Raw genomic sequence first — 18,913 nt, 5'->3', positions numbered from 1 at the left:
TCTTTAGACTTCAGTTTACTTCAATCCACCTTCATTTTCATCGCCTCCATCTCTCTTTTCTTCCACCAATTCACTTTCTTTCTTTTCCCTCAAGGTTCCAATTTTTTCAGTTGTTTATTTAACAACGCTGCATCAACTACTAGGTCATATGTAATTTATAATAGCGAGACGGTATTTGACGAGATAAGGCAGATGATTCGCCATAAATTACCTCATATTGCCTTACGGTTGGTGAAAATATAAACAAAGTAGGTAAATAGCCCAAGCGAGAGTCGAACCCATGCCCGAGAGCAACTCCGGACCAGCAGGCAAACGCGACTACCACCTCAGCTACGCCGGCGATTCGCCGGTGATTCTCAAGCTTTCATTTCGACACTATATTTACTTTTTTCTAGTCAATATTTCTCTTTTTCCTCTATCTTTCTTTTTATCCCCGTCTTCATGTTCTTTTACTTGATTATTTAACGACGCTGTATCAATTACTCGGACTTCATGTTCCTTTCCTTTCTTCCACTGCAGTTTTCTTTTATTTCCTGCTCGCCTGCTTTCTTTTCTTCGTTACCATATTCTCTTTTCCTGGACTACATACTCCTTTCCTCGCCCCTCGATTTCACCTTTCTTTTTCTTTTTACTACATCTTTCTTTTTTTGACTCCAACTTTATTTTTATACACTCTCACCTCTATTTTTCTAATCCTTTCTTTTTTTCTCTATTCACCTTTATTCTTTACTATCCTTCTTGCTTTTAGGAATTCGGCATTTTTCTAAGGCTTCACAGTTGTTAAATCCATCTCTTCACAGATCTGCCCTTATTTCTTCTTCTTTTAGATTCGTAAGTTAAAGTGGACTTCGTTATTCTTGTATCTTGCTTTCTCTGAACATACCGAATCCAGTCATTGCGATATTCTGGCATTTTATCATTTAAACAAAATACGTTTAATACATTCATTTTCTCATTTCTTATCTGATCTCTTTCCGTACCGTAATCCAATTATTGTACATAGAAAATAATTCTTCTGTAATCTCTATTTAACACCATCCATGATTCACCAGCATATGTTAATATTGGTGTGACCATTGTCTTGTAAAATTTTAATCGGGTATTTTTTCTTGCTCCATTTTATTTCTATGATTCGTGCCACATATCGTTTAATATTTACTTAATTTCTTATTCGTATCGTTATATTTTTCATAAACTAATATCATAGCCTAAGTATTGGAAGTGGAGAAGTTGTTCTGCTCGTAAAATATTCTTTAATAAGATAAATGTTTATCTTACTTGGTATTTCCTTTTCAATGTCGTAATCTAGTATTACTAGTGGCTTGTGCAGCAAACGCTGCAGACCAAGTTCATTAGAAGTTCAAATAAAGATTTTTCAGATTTATTTTCCAGGCAGAATACCAGATATTTTGAAAGTTGTTTGCTTCCATAATAATGAAACATACTCCACGAAATATATAACATTGAAAGGAACGTAATAACTCAATTAAATTTAACCTTGTCAAATGTATCTCTTTTTAAAAAACTTCCCTCAGAATGGATTTTATGCCAAATGCTTTTCTTGGACATATCCATCTTAATTTCTTTGAGTTTCAATGCGGAAACGCAAGTAGGCCTATCAATATAAAGATAATCAGCGGTTTTTTCATGTGGGAGTAAAGTAGTAGCTGTTTCAGGTCATTGCAGATTGTTGACAAGAATATGACATTTTGGAGTGTATTAGATACCAGTAAATGCTGGACATCATTTTGGCCGCGTTAAAACGTTAGCATAATAATATCAATGCTGTATTTATGGCCATAAGCGCGTAATGAATACTCGCTGAAGATCAGAGATGTACGTTTTGTATGTATTTTCCCACGTGTTTTCAACAACAGGCTGTTGTGGGGAATCCATTGTTGAGATGCTGAAAATGAGGCGGATGCCGTAGCAGAGTCGTAGAATCGTATAATATAAATCGTAAATAAAATCATTTATCGAAAATCATTAGCTGTTTCAGTATTTTATTTGTTGCTGGTTGTGGGAAATTAACTCGTCATGTCGGCAAGAAATGAAATGTCCTGCTTTTTTCGTACAGTAAAATGATGTACTTGGTAGCGTTTACGAATCTGATCGATTAAATCAAAGGAATATAAATTTGATATAGTTTAAAGACGCAGAATAGGAAGCATGACTCAATTAATTAATAATGCCTCTGCCTAGGATAATTAGTGAATCACACATACGTATCTACACTGCACCGCCATTAATATCTGAAAAGTCTCGCAACACTTGATTTAAAACTTAAGTATTTCATTTTTAACAATATTTGTCATACGTAAGATTTGTAGCTTTTAGTAACATATGTATGTATAGCCGTTACTCAGAAAATTATAGAAATGAAGATTTAATATAAGTTATTCTCTACGTTTACTTACATAACCCCAAAAGGTTCTTTTTCATATTATCAATAACACTATTAATGTGTATCAGTGACAATACACCATACAATTACCTGTAATATTTAATTTTTAATGGAAATAATTTGAACAAACCTTTTTATAGTTTTTAATAACCTCTTCACATTACACAGCTGTACTAAGAAAATTACACAACAGAGAATCAGATCTGTAAATTTTATTCATGATAATAACATAACCTTCGTAATAAGTTTTGAAGTTTTTAGTAACCAATATAGAGGCAAATGAAGATTGACCTATTGGCATTATGTCAGAGCATGGCCGACTTGATGTGCTCGCTTCGCAAGCGAGGGGAACATCAAGTCGGCCGTGGTCAGAGAATCTGTTGTGACGACGACCTTCTTCATTTGTGGTATTATTATTGTTCCGCCTTCATGTAGCCTTGACAATTCTTCTTTTCCAGAATATTATAGTCAATTCATCTTGCACAGCAACTCAAATATAAGTTACTGCTGTACTATTTTACATTAAAATATGTTTTGGAGTCCTGTGTTTGTGGTACATTTCAGCATTATAATTTCCAAGATTTGAAATATATTAATTTGTTTTCATTTTCCTTGGCAGTATGGTAAAAGGTTTTCGAAACTATTTTGATATATTCAGGTATAGTTGATATTTCAAGGTCATCATGCATTTGAACTTGAGTTGTGTAAAAATCATATCCACCGATAATTCGTAATGCCTTATTTTGAACAACTTGCAAGTGATGCATAGTAGTTCGGGGAGCAAACCCCCACGCAGGAGCTGCATATGTCATGAATCTGTTGGCAATTTATCTGAAAGCTATTAGTTCTCAAAACTGACAACAGATGGATTTTGGAAAATAGGAAAATTATACAGGAAAATTAACATTTCATTGAAAACTACTATTTTTCTGAAAAACTTTGGATGCCAAGCTTGAAAATGAGGGGTCACTCATTAAAATTCGTTCAGCCGTTTTCCCGTAATTTTTATTACCAGTTCAAATTATATATACACACACATACATACATACATAGTGTTCTGCCAAATGGCAGGTCTTTCACTGAAAACCCAGCATTCTCCACACCACTCTCCGCTCTGCATAGACAGGAAGTTTTTAGAGCACAGAGAGTTCATTTATCAATTGCAACTATCACCATTTTAATTGGCCAAAGCTTTATTTTTTATTTCATTACTACCACACTCTCCCTATTACAACAATGATTTAATTAATACATTTCTCCGACCTATTGTATCAACAACATTGCGGGGAGTGAAAGCAAGCTGGTCTACAAGAATGATTCTATTTGTGTGGCACTAATAGCTTGTACACAAAAAGAGTGATGCAATCTACTCTCGTAACTCATTACATTACGTAATGGAGGCATACACTGTTTATCCTCCAGGTCACGTCCAACTGTACACCACCTAGGCCTATTATCAAGAAATTAACGTTATACAAACAACTTCTTCTGTATTTGTTATACTCTTTCAGTTCATGTAACTGGCCAGATATGAATGACTCACTTATAACGTTTAGTAGCAACGCCGGAATCTTCCTAATGGAGTTGTAGGTTTTTCATGAAAATGGTCTCTTCGCAAAGATCCTACTCACATAATAAAAAAAACCCGGCATATCGTGAAAAAATACATTACACTTTCTGTTACGATTCTTCATTAAGTGACTAAGAGTTTAGAAGAACTTCTAAAATAATAATAATAATAATAATAATAATAATAATAATAATAATAATAATAATAATAATAATAATAATAATAATAATAAATTGATCACGATTATTATTACCTTTGATTGAAGTTTTGACTGATATGTACAGTCTTAGAAAAAAGTTCTGTCTCACAGATACTTCGTTAGTCCCAGAAAGGAGGCAGTGAGCATATAAATAATCAGAGGAAGTGCGACCTGGTTCACAAGAGAAGGACTAGTTGAGGTAATAAAATTAGTTTTGTTTTGTTGTATGTCTGATCATGCGCACTGCCTCCTTACTGGGACTTAGAAAGATCTGTCCTATAAATCTGTTTTCAAAGACTGTAAAGCTATTATCAGGCAGTATATCTCACTTGACGATATGTATCAGAGGAAAAACAATTGTTCGTATGCTTCAGAAGTCTGATTAGTGTAATATCTAGCTCTGTAGCCAGGAGGAAAAAGGTCATAAGTCAATTTTTTGTGAAAATGAGATTTTTATATATTCTGAAAGCGGAAATAATTCTCTACAATCTGGTAAAACCGTTAAAGTCAAATAAGACCCCTGACTGGATTTATAAAGCGTTACCAAATGTCCTAAGTACTTTCTGAATCGAGCACACACAGAATATAGGACTTAAGAATATTTAATACTTTATTCCTTACAGACCATCACATGTTTACTTTCCATGCTTCCCTATTAAAAAGGTCTAACTTATATTTTAGCCATTTTATCATATACTGATGTCCTTTCCTTTTAAAACTTAAGCACCAAGGTAAACAGTCCTTTGTTTAAGATCCATTTTGCATTCCTAATAATTTATATTTCTCATTTATTTTGACATTAAGAAGGTCTTATGTTTAAATAGTCCCTTCTACTCAGTTTGGGTTCTAGTTTTAAAAGGGCTTAAGTGCGGCTATTTTTGGAAATAATCAAGAAAATTGCCAAATGAGCAACATTACCTATTTTAGAAGAAATATAAACAAATAATATCCAGGAAAAACCTCTTAATTAAAAAAACTCTATAATTGACAACAATTTCAATCTTTTTACTGCTCTCCTGAAAAGTACAAAATTTTTACTTAATACCTTTTTCCTCCCGGCCACAGAGCTAATCGGCGATGTGTTCAATGGAGGGGAAAAGGAACTGGCCACCATGCCCATTATCTCCTGGCTTAGTTGCCTCATAAGTGGCGCCATGTTGATGCCACTTGTGAGGTTCAGACCTGTCTTCGGACAGTTGACCGAACAACAATGATTATTATTACTATTACTATTATCATTATCATTATCATTATCATTATCATTATCATTATCATTATCATTATTATTATTATTATTATTATTATTATGCATGTCTGTTCACAAATATAAGATATCACAGTACACTAACTTACCTTCCAACGGTAAGAGAAGGTTCCAAAACAAAGTTGAAGTAACATTCTTTGGCCTTCCCTCCGTCCAAGCAAGGTCTTGAGCAATTTCTGGATTTCTCTGTAGAACAAACGAAATGAACTGTAGAGAAGCTTCAATGCGAAGTTTCAGATTTAAAGAAAATTACGATTGCTTAGATAAGTCAACATGAAATATGCTGAGATGCTGGAACAATATTCATTGTCTAGTTCGGTCATCCAGTCATCCATTAATTCGTGTACTCACTCATGAATACTTAGTTCACAACTCTTGTAATGATATACAATTATACAGTATGTTGACAGGAAGTGGAAGATTCAAACATCTGCACATCTGCACATTCCCTCTAACATTTCCCGTTCGTTCAGTCATTTATCCAATCATCCTCTCATTCATCTAACCATTCCATTTCTCATCCAATCAATTCACATTTCATGTAATCAATCCCTCATCCATTCAATCACTCCGTCTCTCATCCAATCTATGCATGACTCATCCAAACCATCCATATCTCATGCAATCTATTCCTTAATCATCCAGTCATTACCTCACTCACCCAGTCTTTACATCACTCACCGAACCACTCATTCAATCAATACCCCATTCATTCAATCATCCCATCATTCACTCAATCATCCAGCCATTCATCATCCCGTCATTCATCAAATCATTCTCTCATTCATCCAATCAATCCAACATTCAACAAATCATTCCGTCAGCCATCCCATCATTCCGTCAGCCGTCCGATCATCCCGTCAGCCGTCCGATTATCCTGTCAGCCATCAGACCATCCTGTCAGCCAACCAATTATCCCGTCAGTCATCCAATCATTTTTTCATTCATCCAATCATTCTCTCATTCATCCAATCAATCAACCATTCATCAAGTCATCCCGTCAGTCATCCAATCAATCCACCATTCATCAAATCATCCCGTCAATCATCCAATCATCCCGTCAGTCATCCAATCATCTCGTCATTCACCCAAACATCCAGCCATTCATCATCCCGTCATTAATCAAATCATCCGTCAGCCATCCCATCATTCCCTCAGCCGTCCGATCGTCCCGTCAGCCGTCCGATTATCCCATCAGCCATCAGACCATCCCGTCAACCAACCAATTATCCCATCAGTCATCCAATCAATCTCTCATTCTTCCAATCATCCCGTCATTCACCCGAACATCCGCCATTAATCATCCCGTCATTAATCAAATCATCCGTCAGCCATCCCATCATTCCGTCAGCTGTCCGATCGTCCCGTCAGCGTTCCGATTATCCTATCAGCCATCAGACCATCCCGTCAACCAACCAATTATCCCGTCGGTCATTCAATCATTCTCTCATTCATCCAACCAATCCAACATTCAACAAATCATCCCATCAGTCATCCAATCATTTTTTCATTCATCCAATTAATCCACCATTCATCCAATCATCCCGTCACTCATCCAATCATCCCGTCAGGCATCCAATTATTCAATCATTCATCAAATCATTTTCTCATCCATCCAATTATTCCTTCATTCATCCAATCATTCTCCCACTCATGAATTCATTATTTTAATCTTTCCAATATTTATTAAATTATTCATCCATTCGTTCATTTTCTACATGTGTCACAATGTTACAATTACAACCAATTGTTTGGTAACAATCCTCTCTTTTAGTGTATAAATGCACACAATTGAAAGAGAATTAGTATCTTGTTTCGTAGAGACATATCGTCTTAACCAACCTAGTCTCTCTGGTTGCACTACGGCGCCACGGTGAAGTTTGATGGCGGATGACGGCCGTATGGAGACGGGCGGCCAATTGAGCATCAGAAACGTGCCGGCTAGAAGGAGCAGCGCCGTCACGTTGGGCAGCACCAGCAGCAGAGGCCCTCCTGGCTTCCAGCAACCCAAACTCATTTCTGCAGGAAGACAAACTACAGCTTAACTGAAAATTGGGAAGAAATTGGACCTCATTAGGGAGAAAGATAACATTTAATTTTCTCTGCTACTGTTGTAAAGTTAGAAGTGATTGATCGCAGTAAATTTCGTCAGTAAACTATTATTCGGTTCTCACGGATAGGAACGAAATCGCCAAAAATCTTTCAACTCACAGGCACAGAGTCTGCTTTGTGGATCGAACTTACGTCTTAGGTATTAAGGAGATGCAGTATGTTAATCCTATGCTACAATGTTCAATTTGAAGTGGTTTATCTTCAAAGAGGGTTCTTTTTTTTTCGGAAGTCAGTACGTCTTAAATAACGAAACGGGTTCAAATACGTTATCTTATTTCCTAGACCATAGATGACCAAAACGTGAATGGTGACATACTGGATCTATTTACAACTCATTTCTGACGTCGACTCAACCCCCACCGCCGCTGGTCTTGCAGTGTGTCTGTACCTGCTCTACTTATTAGCTGGTATAAGTGGCAGATTATAATGTCGCTTTCCAAACTCTCCGCCTCTAAAAGAAAAAACTTATGAAAAGTGAAGCGACAATTTTTTTTTTATTTTTAATGGCGGAAATATAGGCAGTATCTAACTTGCTCAAAAGCGTTATTTGAAACATTAAGTAATTGAAACTTATGCTAAGTATGATAAATTACAAGTTGTGTTGTTACAATTAGGCCTATTATTATTACTTATGGCTTTTAGGGAACCCAGAGGCATTGCCGCCCTCACATAAGTCCGCCATCGGTCCCTATCCTGAGCAAGATTAATCCAGTTTCTACCATCACATTCCACCTCCCTCAAATCCATTTTAATATTATCCTCCCATCTACGTCTCGGCCTCCCAAAAGGTCTTTTTCCCTCCGGCCTCCCAACTAACACTCTATATGCATTTCCGGATTCGCCCATACGTGCTACATGCCCTGCCTATTTCAAATGTCTGGATTTAATATTTCTAATTATGTCAGGTGAAGAATAAAATGCATGTAGTTCTGCATTGTGTAATTTTCTCCATTCTCCTGTAACTTCATCAATCTTAGCCCCAAATATTTTCCTAAGCACCTTATTCTCAAGTACCCTTAACCCCTGTTCCTCTCTCAAAGTGAGAGTCCAAGTTACACAACCATACAGATGAACCGCTAATACCTGTAATATTGTTTTATAAATTTTAACTTTCAGCTTTTTTGAGAGCGAAGTGGATGATAAAAGCTTCTCAACGGAATAATAACAGGCATTTCCCATATTTATTATGCATTTAATTTCCTCTCGAGTAATTTATTATTATTATTATTATTAATATTATTATTATTATTTTATTATTATTATTATTATTATCATCATCATTAATTCACGAGAAGTTATTTATTTTTATATGGGTATAGTACTATACTGGGTGTTCATTTCAAAGTGTGTCATGACGTCACTGCTGATGAGTCAGCGATTTGAAGCGAGTTTCAGCTTTTGTGTCAGAGAAGTTGCCTATTAATCAAGGCGTTCAATCTGAACTTGAGAACGTGTACGGTATAACTTGAACGTCGTAGCAACAGATGGCGGTCTGTACGGTCTATGTGCTACCATACACCTCTTTCGAACTCTGTTTTGCACGGGCAAGTCGTACATCGGTTGCGTACGGCAACATTCCACAATACAAATCAGATGCTCCGTGTCCATGTTGACCGTCCAAGTTAATGTCAACAAATACGTAAGTAATCGTCTTAACCCTCTCCACATATCCCGACAGTAAGAAAAAACTCACCTCAGTACATGTTCCAAACAGTTCACATTCCTGCCACTACCGGCGTTACCGTACGTATCGGTAAGTAATCTTCTGAATGAACGCCGTACTTACTAGGCAACTTCTCTTGCACATAAGTAATATACCTCTGCGGAAGTGTAGGAAGATTGAATTCTCTAGGCTCATCGGCTAGCCACATGACGGCATACAGCGAGCCATGACACACTTTGAACTGAACACTCAGTAGTACCATTTCTGTGTGCGGTATTTTTTAGCATTTAAACCAGAGTTAATGTTAGGCTGCAAAGCTGCCAGAAAGATATTGTCGAAGTGTACGGTACAATTCACGCATTCACAAACTTATTCTCTTGATGAAACACTTAAAATGCGCAATTACACTATTTTCTATGCTTATGTGGGGAGGTACACATTCGCCTGCAAAAATTTAGTGAAATTCATTTTTTTATATATATCTCAGCTACTATAAAAGCTAAATGAACAAAACTTTTCATGCTTAATATACACTTTCGAATATTGAATATTCAATATAAAAACTCTATTCAGAATATTGAAATAGCTAATAATTACCTGTAAAAATGATATCAAATTTGCATATATGATATTTTGATTAAGGGTTCCAACAAACTTTGGATATGGGCCTATAAGACGACGAGACTCCAGAAAGCGTTCTCGATAAATTTGAAATACTGCCCTCGAAGTTCAGATGTTATGCGCTGTAATTTTCAAATCCTACAATTTCGAACTGGTTTTATTAGAATATTGCGATTTTAAATCGTAACTTCTCGTTGCCGGAACAATAATTAATTATTCGATCTCTCCCACAAGAAGAGTTCTTTCCCTGTAATCTCGACTGCAGATGTTTTTACTGCAGAATAGCTAAAGATTGCAGGAGTTTTATTGCACTTAAACATTGCTTCGTGTTGACTCAACTCTCTTTGCAATTAAGTCCTCTTGCGAAGCGTGTAACCGCAGCCCTGTTATTACACGCTATATGCAGCACGCTCATCTACAAAGCTTTTCTATGCATCATCACGACATATTCATGCAGAATCTTTCACCACTAAAATGAAAACACAGAGTTTCAATAGATTTACGTCTGTTTCGGGTGGATTGGTTCGTGACCTCAAAACTTGAGCTTTACAGTCATTTGTTTCTAGGAGCTAACAAATCCTTTTGCCCATACACACAATTGCAATATAACAATTAAGCTATTTGGAAATGGAAATGTAGGCCTATAGTTTAGAAAACATTATCGATTAACAGGGATTATCCAATGATAAACCTATCCGCTGAATTCGTTAAGCAAGAGATAGAGTAAATGTGTAAGCAGGAAGTAGGGACTGCTGACATTATTCTGGAGTGTGAGGCTCTAGACCAGAGATCGGCAAACAAAGAAATGCAACTCGCAAACATAACAGCGCCCGAAGGCAAACAAATGCAACGCGAAAATATCAGTGGCCTCCATAATCACCTGACCTATGATTTTTTCCCTTTGGAAACAACTAAAGGACAATGTTTACGTTCCCCCTTTGGCCAATAACCAACGTCGCATTAAATGCTGTGTAGGCGATAGATGATGTCACACTACGAAAAGTGTGTGAGAAATTGGAATATCGCCTAGATGTGTGCCGTGTTCACATATAGAGAACTTGTAAAGTACGGTAGTCTATCAAACACAGTGTATTCAGATTAACTGTCTACTGACACTTATTGTGTGGCTATAGAATTAGTAATTAGAGAGATAAAGTATTGTGAAGTCGAAGCAACCATTTTAGGACACGGAGTACATCTAACAACCTGTTACCAAGCTAATACGAACCGGTAATGAATATTCAGTTCGTCTACATAAATAACAAACACAAATCTCCATAGAAACTTTCCCTCTGTGGTAAATTGCGTGAGGACCTTCGAATTATGTATTGGCAGCCAGTGCTCTGAGGGCAAGTCTTGCTGTGAAAATAAATGCAAAGATCTAATATCCTTTCACTATCGTTTGTTACGCATAGTGCGGTAATACAGGAAGTCATATTCTGTTAGTCGACGCCTGCGTAGTTTACGACCAGCGTTCATTTACACATTTCATTTGCATCTTTCTCATTTTCTATTACTATATCGGTTATGTGGTCTGACACATTTCATACAATATTTACAGCTCTTGACATAACAGCATCAATCACAAATGCCAAGGAGGTCCAATTTGTATTGTTTTATTTTAAAACTATTTTAGTTATGTAAATATTGATTGGGTTCATTTTATGTAGTTAGAAGTGTTAAAATATCTTCTAAATCAGTATTCCTACATCGATGGCCTGTGTCATATTTGTATAGAAACAGATTTATTGTAACTATTTTTTTGTCGATTCCTACTGTAGGCATCCAGGGAAGTGAAATTTTAAGACGTATTAGAAGTTGTGTAGTAGATAAAACGAATAAAAATACACAATAAATTACAAATACTTCTTTCAGGAAAGAAAGAATGCAGGGTCCAATATAAAATTACTAACATTCAATGATCAATTAAAGACTACGAAAACAAATTACTTCTTCCCCTCTGGAGAAGGGTGATTGTTATTGTGGTAGTAGGGGTTACTATGGTGGTGACTGTGATGTTACTAATCGTAATCGTGATCATGGTTATTTAAGAACGCTGTATCAACTACCAAGTTTTTCAGTGACAATTGAATTAGTGATGGAGATGGTAATGGCGAGATGAGACCGAGTATTCGACATGTGATTACTTGACATTCGTCTTACAGTTGAAGAAAACCTCAGAAAAACCCCAACCAAATAACAGTAGCTATAAGCGGCAATCCAATACACTCCCAAGCGAAGCTCTGGATCAGCAGAAAAACGCGCTACCACCTGAGTGACGCCGGTGGCCACGGTGATGTTAGTGATAGTTTTTAATTGGTTATTTTACGACTTTTTATCAACTGCAAGGTTATCTAGCGTCCGAGTGAAATGAGGGTCGTAATGCCAGTTTACTCTTAATAGGTTGAGAGAAAACCCCGGAAAAACCTCAACCTTTTAACTTGTCCCAACCAGGATTTGAATTCCGACCCGCTCATATTCACGGTCAGACATACTAACCGCTATTTCACAGCAGTGGACTAGTGGTAGTAAGCTGTAATGATGATGGTGATACTTCTGATATAGTTGCAGTAATAGTGGTTTCAATTACTGTGATAATGATAATAATAGTTGCCATCTAATAATAATTGTGATAGTGGTGACATATGGATTTAATGGTGGTAGTTGTGGTATTCATGGGTCCGACATTGTCGTGGTTCTGATGAAGATGGTAATTGAAGGAAGACCTGAATTAACAATTATTCCAAGTCCAAAATTTACCGATATATATTTCTAAGTTATAGACATCAGCTCAAAGAATTTGAGTGACCACAAGGGTCCTGAATACAATAAACATGTACAATATAATGTGATGTGATACATTAAAGAAAAAAGAAAGTTAATTGTTGAAGGCAAATACAAGTGGATTAATTGAAATAAAGATGATGTAATATTTGAAGAGAATCCTTGATAAGAATAGACATTACATAATCGAAAGGAATCTGAAGTTCCCTAAGATAATTCCATGTGAATTTTTTAATTATTGAACTTCTACTGCCAAACACCAAACCAATGACAGACCATTGCTTAAGAGGGACGTTGTACTTTTGAGAAAGATAGGGCAGACAAGGTTCACATATAGACTTCTTCTCAATATCAACTTCGGTGGCCTGATTTAGGTTTCTTTCGAAACGGATAGTAGGGTCAAGAACAAGAGCCCATTTTAAGCGTCCGTTAATAACAATAATGTCTGCCCGTCTAAAAGAACCATCTGATCATACACAATGTACTTCCTCATGAATCTCCCAATTTAAAGTTTTTAACGATGTCGCCAAAGCATGTCGTACACGATGATGTCTAGCATTGATCAGCAGCTCGCCTTTAGGGCATTGTCCAAGCACGTGTCCATAAGGTGTGTTTTGCATAGGTAATCATCCTCTAAAAAAGAATATCCCAAGTTCGAGTCTAAACCTGTATTTCTTAAATCATACAAATATTTATTGCAAAACTTATATTGCAAGCATATATAGTTTTTTGCTCTCCTGAAAAATTACCTTCAGTTAACTTAGAATGTTTGTAAATTCAGGTCTTCAATAAATTGAAGGGCTTAGTGGAAGAAGGGGGTATCCCTCAAAAGTATGTTTTTGAGATATTTAGCATTTTGTTAGATTCTCTGTAACTTAAGGAAAATAATAAGAATCACAAAGTCTTTTGGGTAATGTGTTAGGTAGGTATTGAACTAACTTTCTGCAAACGTAGAGTATAATATCTTGATTATTATTGTTATTGTAGGAAAATTTCACTTATGAACAACAAAGAAAGAAACAAATTTTGAAAGGTATTAATCAAAAGACACTTAAATAAGATTCATTTGTTTGTCTGTTGAGTCAACTGTCCGAAGACAGGTCTGAACCTCATAAGTGATACCAACAAGGCACCACTTATGAGGCAACTAGACCAGGAGGTAATGGGTTATGATCATTGTTTTCTACTTCACATCCATTATCTGATTTCAAATTTAAATAAAAGTTGTGATGAATTGGAGGTATGAACTTTAATATGGACAATATGTCAGGACGCTAAGCAGCTTTGATGGGCATTCCATCGGGGTGCTTTGGTTTCATAACTGTGCTTGCTATACAGGGTGTTAAAAATATCCAATATTTTAGGAGGTGCTAGTATGCATCAAAACAAGAAAATAATGTCTAATAAACATCAGTCCTATAACACATACTTTCTGAACACTTCTTCATAAGAGGTGCCTAATCTAATGTCCACTCATCGCAATGCATTTCTCTGCCCTTTGGCGTAAGGAATCACGCACTCTTTGAAATTGACCTGATTCCTTTATGTGTCCCCATAACAAAAGTCTAGGAGATTTAGGTTTGGGGAACGAGCAGGCCAAGGTGTGGGGCTTCCCCGACCATTGCAGTGGTCTTGAAATGTCAACGTCAGGTGTTCACACACATTGTGGTGAAAATGTGCTGGTGCACCATCGTGTATGAACCACATCTGTAGTCCTGCTGATATGACACATTCTCCAGCAAGGCAGGCAATACGTTAATAAGAAAGTCCTAAAAGTCTCTGTGGTAGCACATATGGCCCTATTAATCTTTCACCAAGAATGCCTGCCCATACGTTGATTGAGAATGGGTGCTGATGCCTCGTTTCTTCAACTGCATGGGAATTTTCATCAGCCCACACATGCTGATTATGAAAATTCACAACACCATCTCTGCTGAACCCCGCTCATATCCGCAACCACACTTTTGTTTTCAGTATTCCTTGCGACGTATTATTATTCCATGCCAAAGGTGTCAACTACGGTATGATTTTCTGGTAGCCTGCTGTATTGTAGGGCAGAGAAATGCATTGCCATGAATGGACGTCACATTCAGCACCTCTTATGAACAAGTGTGTGTTGTAGGACCCATGTTTATTAGACATTATTTTGATGCATACTATCACCTCCTAAAATAGTGGATACTTTTTAACACTCTGTATTTGGTGGCTTTTCTTTGCCTGTATGTTAGTGAACACTTCAGCAGACATTACTTTGTCTGTGCGTGTAATATATTCTTGTCCACTGTTTCGTGCCTTCTGTCTGCTGTTGTCTTTCCATTTTATGGATTTCTTTTCCTCTTTTTGCTATTATTTGTCTTATTTTCACCATTTCGTCACTTACAAAAACATTAGTACGGTCAACATCCGCCATGTTCCTTGGAAATTTATTGTATCAAAGCAGTATTCTCCCATTGGTCAGTTAGGTAAACAGCTGGCCAATCAGAACCAAGGTTTCAAGGAACTGTGGGATACCTTCTTATTCCATTCAGAATTTTGATACAACTTACAAAGCCCTTTCATATGTTCATATTTACTTTAAAATGGGACTATCCCTTACTTAAATAGCACATTAAACTAACAGTAGATGGACTCAGCTTTCATAATATGGACTTAGTTCATTTTTTTTTTCAAAATGTGGGATACCCCCTTATTCCACTAACCCCTTCAATTGTTTTCATTCTTGTGATCCAACGATATTCGAAAACTTTTATGCTTGTGATCCCGAGGAGAAGACGTTGTTGTGACATAATAATAATATTATTATTTTTTTCGTTACATTGTCTCGAACGCCCGTATACGTCACCAAAATATCGAGTAAAGTCAGGAACTTATCTCTTACTGTATACGTCATCTTTAATGTGTGGAAACGCATGGTACGGTAATAGAAAGTCATTTAAGATCAAATAAAAATTAAAGTAGATATATTAAAATGTAGCTCTCAGTATGCGTTAAGTACAACAAATTTGGAAGATACAGCATACATTATTCTCCGCTTGAATAAGAACCAACATTTTGAAATAAAATGTAAATAAATTATTTAATATTTGTGTGAAGTCACCTTCTAAAACTTTGATTGTACATCAGTTTCATTTTCAATCTTATGATTTATCAATTTCGATTACATTAACACGTGACATTTCACATGTTAAGTATCAATATAATGTTTGTGTTAACGTTTCCGCCTGGTATGGCATCTTTGGACACAATTTACATAACCATAAGTTAACGTAGATAAACGAAAGTAATTATATTATAGATCGAATTATTATGATAAATAGATATTGTCACAATTGTATCCGAAGATGCCACACGAGGCAAAAACGTTAAACAAATATTATATTGATACTTAACATGGTAAAATATCGCGTCTTAATGTAATCTAAATTGATAAGTCATAAGATTGAAAATAAATGTTATATACACTATCTACCAAAACGTAATTGGGCACTATTTTTTCCCCTTTAGATCTCGTGGTACCACCTCTTGTTGCCGCATCTCCCGATACCTCAATCGCCAGTCCAACTCGTCCCAAAGGTGCTCAATGGGATTGAGATCAGGACTCTGTGCAGGCCAGTCCAACCGGTGAACATTATTGTCTGCATATCACTGCATAGTAGCCGCCAAAACATGGGGCCAACTTCCATTGTCCAACTGAGTGCCATGTTGCAAGAGGAATGGTGACGCATTCCAGTGGATATCCTACACAAACTAGTGGAGAGCATGCCTAACAGGGTGGCTGCTGTTATAGCAACAAGAGGTGGTACCACGAGGTTCTAAAGGGGCAAAAACAGTGCCCAATTACTGTTTGGTAGATAGTGTATAATATATATCACTACTAGACTTATCTGAAACAGGAAACATGAATTATAAAAATTTCTGAAACTTTGCTATTAATCCCATAAATTGCCATATCAAGGAAACAAAAGATGGTAAGGAAAAGTGAAGGAAAAAAACTAAAACAAGAAAAAAATAAAATTTGAAGGTAATACGAACGAAGGAAGATTAAGCAAATTAGAGAATAAAGAAAAGGAGCAGTATAAGATGATGAAGAAGAAGAAGAAGAAGAAAAGAAGAAGAAAACGTGAAGAAAAAAAAAAGAAACAGGAACGGCATGAAATACACTTTCTTCCGCCTCAGTTTTGCTTGTATAAGACAGTCAACTATCACACACCGTTCACATTACGATAGAGGAATCATTTCAAACCCGAGAAATTTCCGCTGTCTTGCGGGCACGCATAGCAATAAGGATCTTAAGTCGCTCCTACAGTAGTGTGGGTCATGTCATAACGTAATAAAAATGTAACAGATGAAAGTAATAAGTTCAAACGCTTACTCTCACAATTATAACCGAACATTAGTTAGTTATGACAGTAGCTGACATAACTAAAACACACATCAGCTTTCTCCGTGTTGGGCAGTTGTAGGAAAAGACTGCACCAGTTCTTAACATGGCCTCATATTGAAGAAAGCACCAGAATAAGGAGTCATTCAACCTGGAGGCATTTGGAAGCAATAATATTATGATCACAAATCATCACGACCATAAATATCACTATCGTAGTTTGACGCTAACAACTGCAAACCAGAGAAATTCACTTATGCCGTTTTTGCTCTAAGAGATTTCCGAAGTTTATAAGCAGAACTAGGAATTTCGTACCGATTTTGTTATTCAGGGTGCGAGCAGCTAGGAAATGGGCATACAAAATGGGCGACCTACGCGGCCAACGGCCGTCTTGGAGTGCATCATAATCATGTTAAGAACCCTTACTGCATGCAACAAGGTCACATCGGCAGTATGGAAGACGTTTGAGTAAAAACATATTGTTCTACTGCAAATGTGAGCGAAATTCATTCCCTGTACAAACACAGTAAGTTTCCTAGCACTATATGTAGACTTATATGTGTGTGTCTGTCTGTCTACGCGTCTGCGTGTGTATGTATGTATGTATGTATGTATGTATGTATGTATGTATGTATGTATGTATGTATGTATGTATGTATGTATGTATGTATGTATGCATTCATGCATGCGCAGTATGTTATAACTGGAACTTAGAAATTATAGGTGGCCCAAATGGCATTTCTCCGTCTGTAGAAAATACAGGTGGCCCAAATGTCATTTCTGGGTCTGTACATAGACATGCCATTACCAACTCACATGCAGATACAGAAAACGTGTTCTTTTTTTGTGAAATTATCGAAGTCTATTTTTTGCAGCATTACAATATTTCCTAGTGTAATCAAAACGAGGAAAAAAAAAAAAAACAAACTCTCGTTAGAAACTTATCCCACTCAGTACGATTCAGTACGCTGCAATAACAATAGACTACAGTAGACCTACTATCATTGAAGCTAGCCTTACGTCACATGTTTAATTTGATGCTTGGTTTATTTTTTCCGGTAACGCCTTCACTGACGTCTGTAGCTCAGAAAAACTGTTCCACGTATGATGGCTGATGCGTGACTTTCTCACGTCTGCAAGATCTGGTCCAGCGATGAGCATCAATTTGTAACGCAGCAAACCACAGAAGTCTGTGTCAGGAAGCCAGTGTTATTTGACACCATTTCCTTCAGTGCCAGGACAACGCTGTCACCTTTTTCTGACGAAAATGTATCTACGTGTCTGGAAAGATCAAAAAAAGATTTTCCCTTCTCTTTATTTCTCTTCTTCTGCCTCTTTCTTCTGTTTATCTCATTTACCTTGTCCTTATTTGTGAATATATTATTTTAATTTAGGCTTTAACCTCATAATAGTTCACAGAATTCTCCCTTCCAACTGGCACTGGCCACATACAGTACTGGAAGTTAGAAGAGCTGGAGTAAAATAATGTTTTGACAAACCCCTTGTTCTCTTTATCTTCCTCTTGTTCCCCTTTGTTCACCCTGTCTTCCCATTGTTCTCTTTACCCTGTTTGTCCTCCACTTCCTCTTGCCCTCTCCCTATTCCCTTTGTCCTCCTCGTCTTTCTCTTGTCCTTCCTGTCTTCTTAAAAATTATGTTCTATTTAAAGACGCTTGGAACTGCCGAGGTTATATCAGCGTCGCGGTGTGTCGAAATTTTGTCCCGCAGGAATTCCTTTACAGGCCAGTAAATCTACTGACATGAGCCTGTCGCATTTAAGCACACTTAAATGCCATTGATCTGGGTCTGGATCAAACCCGCAACCTCGGGCACAGAAAGCCAGCACTCTATCGATTGCGCCACCCAGGTCAACCCTTTGTCTTCCCCCTGTTCTCCTTGTTTTTCTTTTTTCTCCT

The 18,913-nt window shown here is 36.8% G+C and overlaps 1 protein-coding gene across 5 annotated transcripts in view; it reads right to left on the bottom strand.

Annotated features, from left to right (window-relative positions):
• LOC138694940 (uncharacterized) overlaps window positions 1-18,913 on the bottom strand; it is a 413,472-nt gene that overhangs the window by 37,750 nt on the left and 356,809 nt on the right. For 3 of the 5 annotated variants that reach the window (XM_069819149.1, XM_069819158.1, XM_069819168.1), the window contains 2 exons: window positions 7,280-7,456; window positions 5,527-5,623 (listed from right to left, as the gene is read on the bottom strand). In XM_069819149.1, the coding sequence (XP_069675250.1) occupies window positions 5,527-5,623; window positions 7,280-7,456 (274 nt within the window). Of the gene's footprint in view, window positions 1-5,526; window positions 5,624-7,279; window positions 7,483-18,913 lie in introns of all 5 variants that reach the window. The other 2 variants (XM_069819176.1, XM_069819183.1) reach the window with 2 other exon arrangements.

Source organism: Periplaneta americana, chromosome 1 (assembly GCF_040183065.1).
Source record: "Periplaneta americana isolate PAMFEO1 chromosome 1, P.americana_PAMFEO1_priV1, whole genome shotgun sequence".
Lineage (NCBI taxonomy): Eukaryota > Metazoa > Arthropoda > Insecta > Blattodea > Blattidae > Periplaneta > Periplaneta americana.
This window is presented reverse-complemented; position numbering and strand designations above follow the sequence as displayed.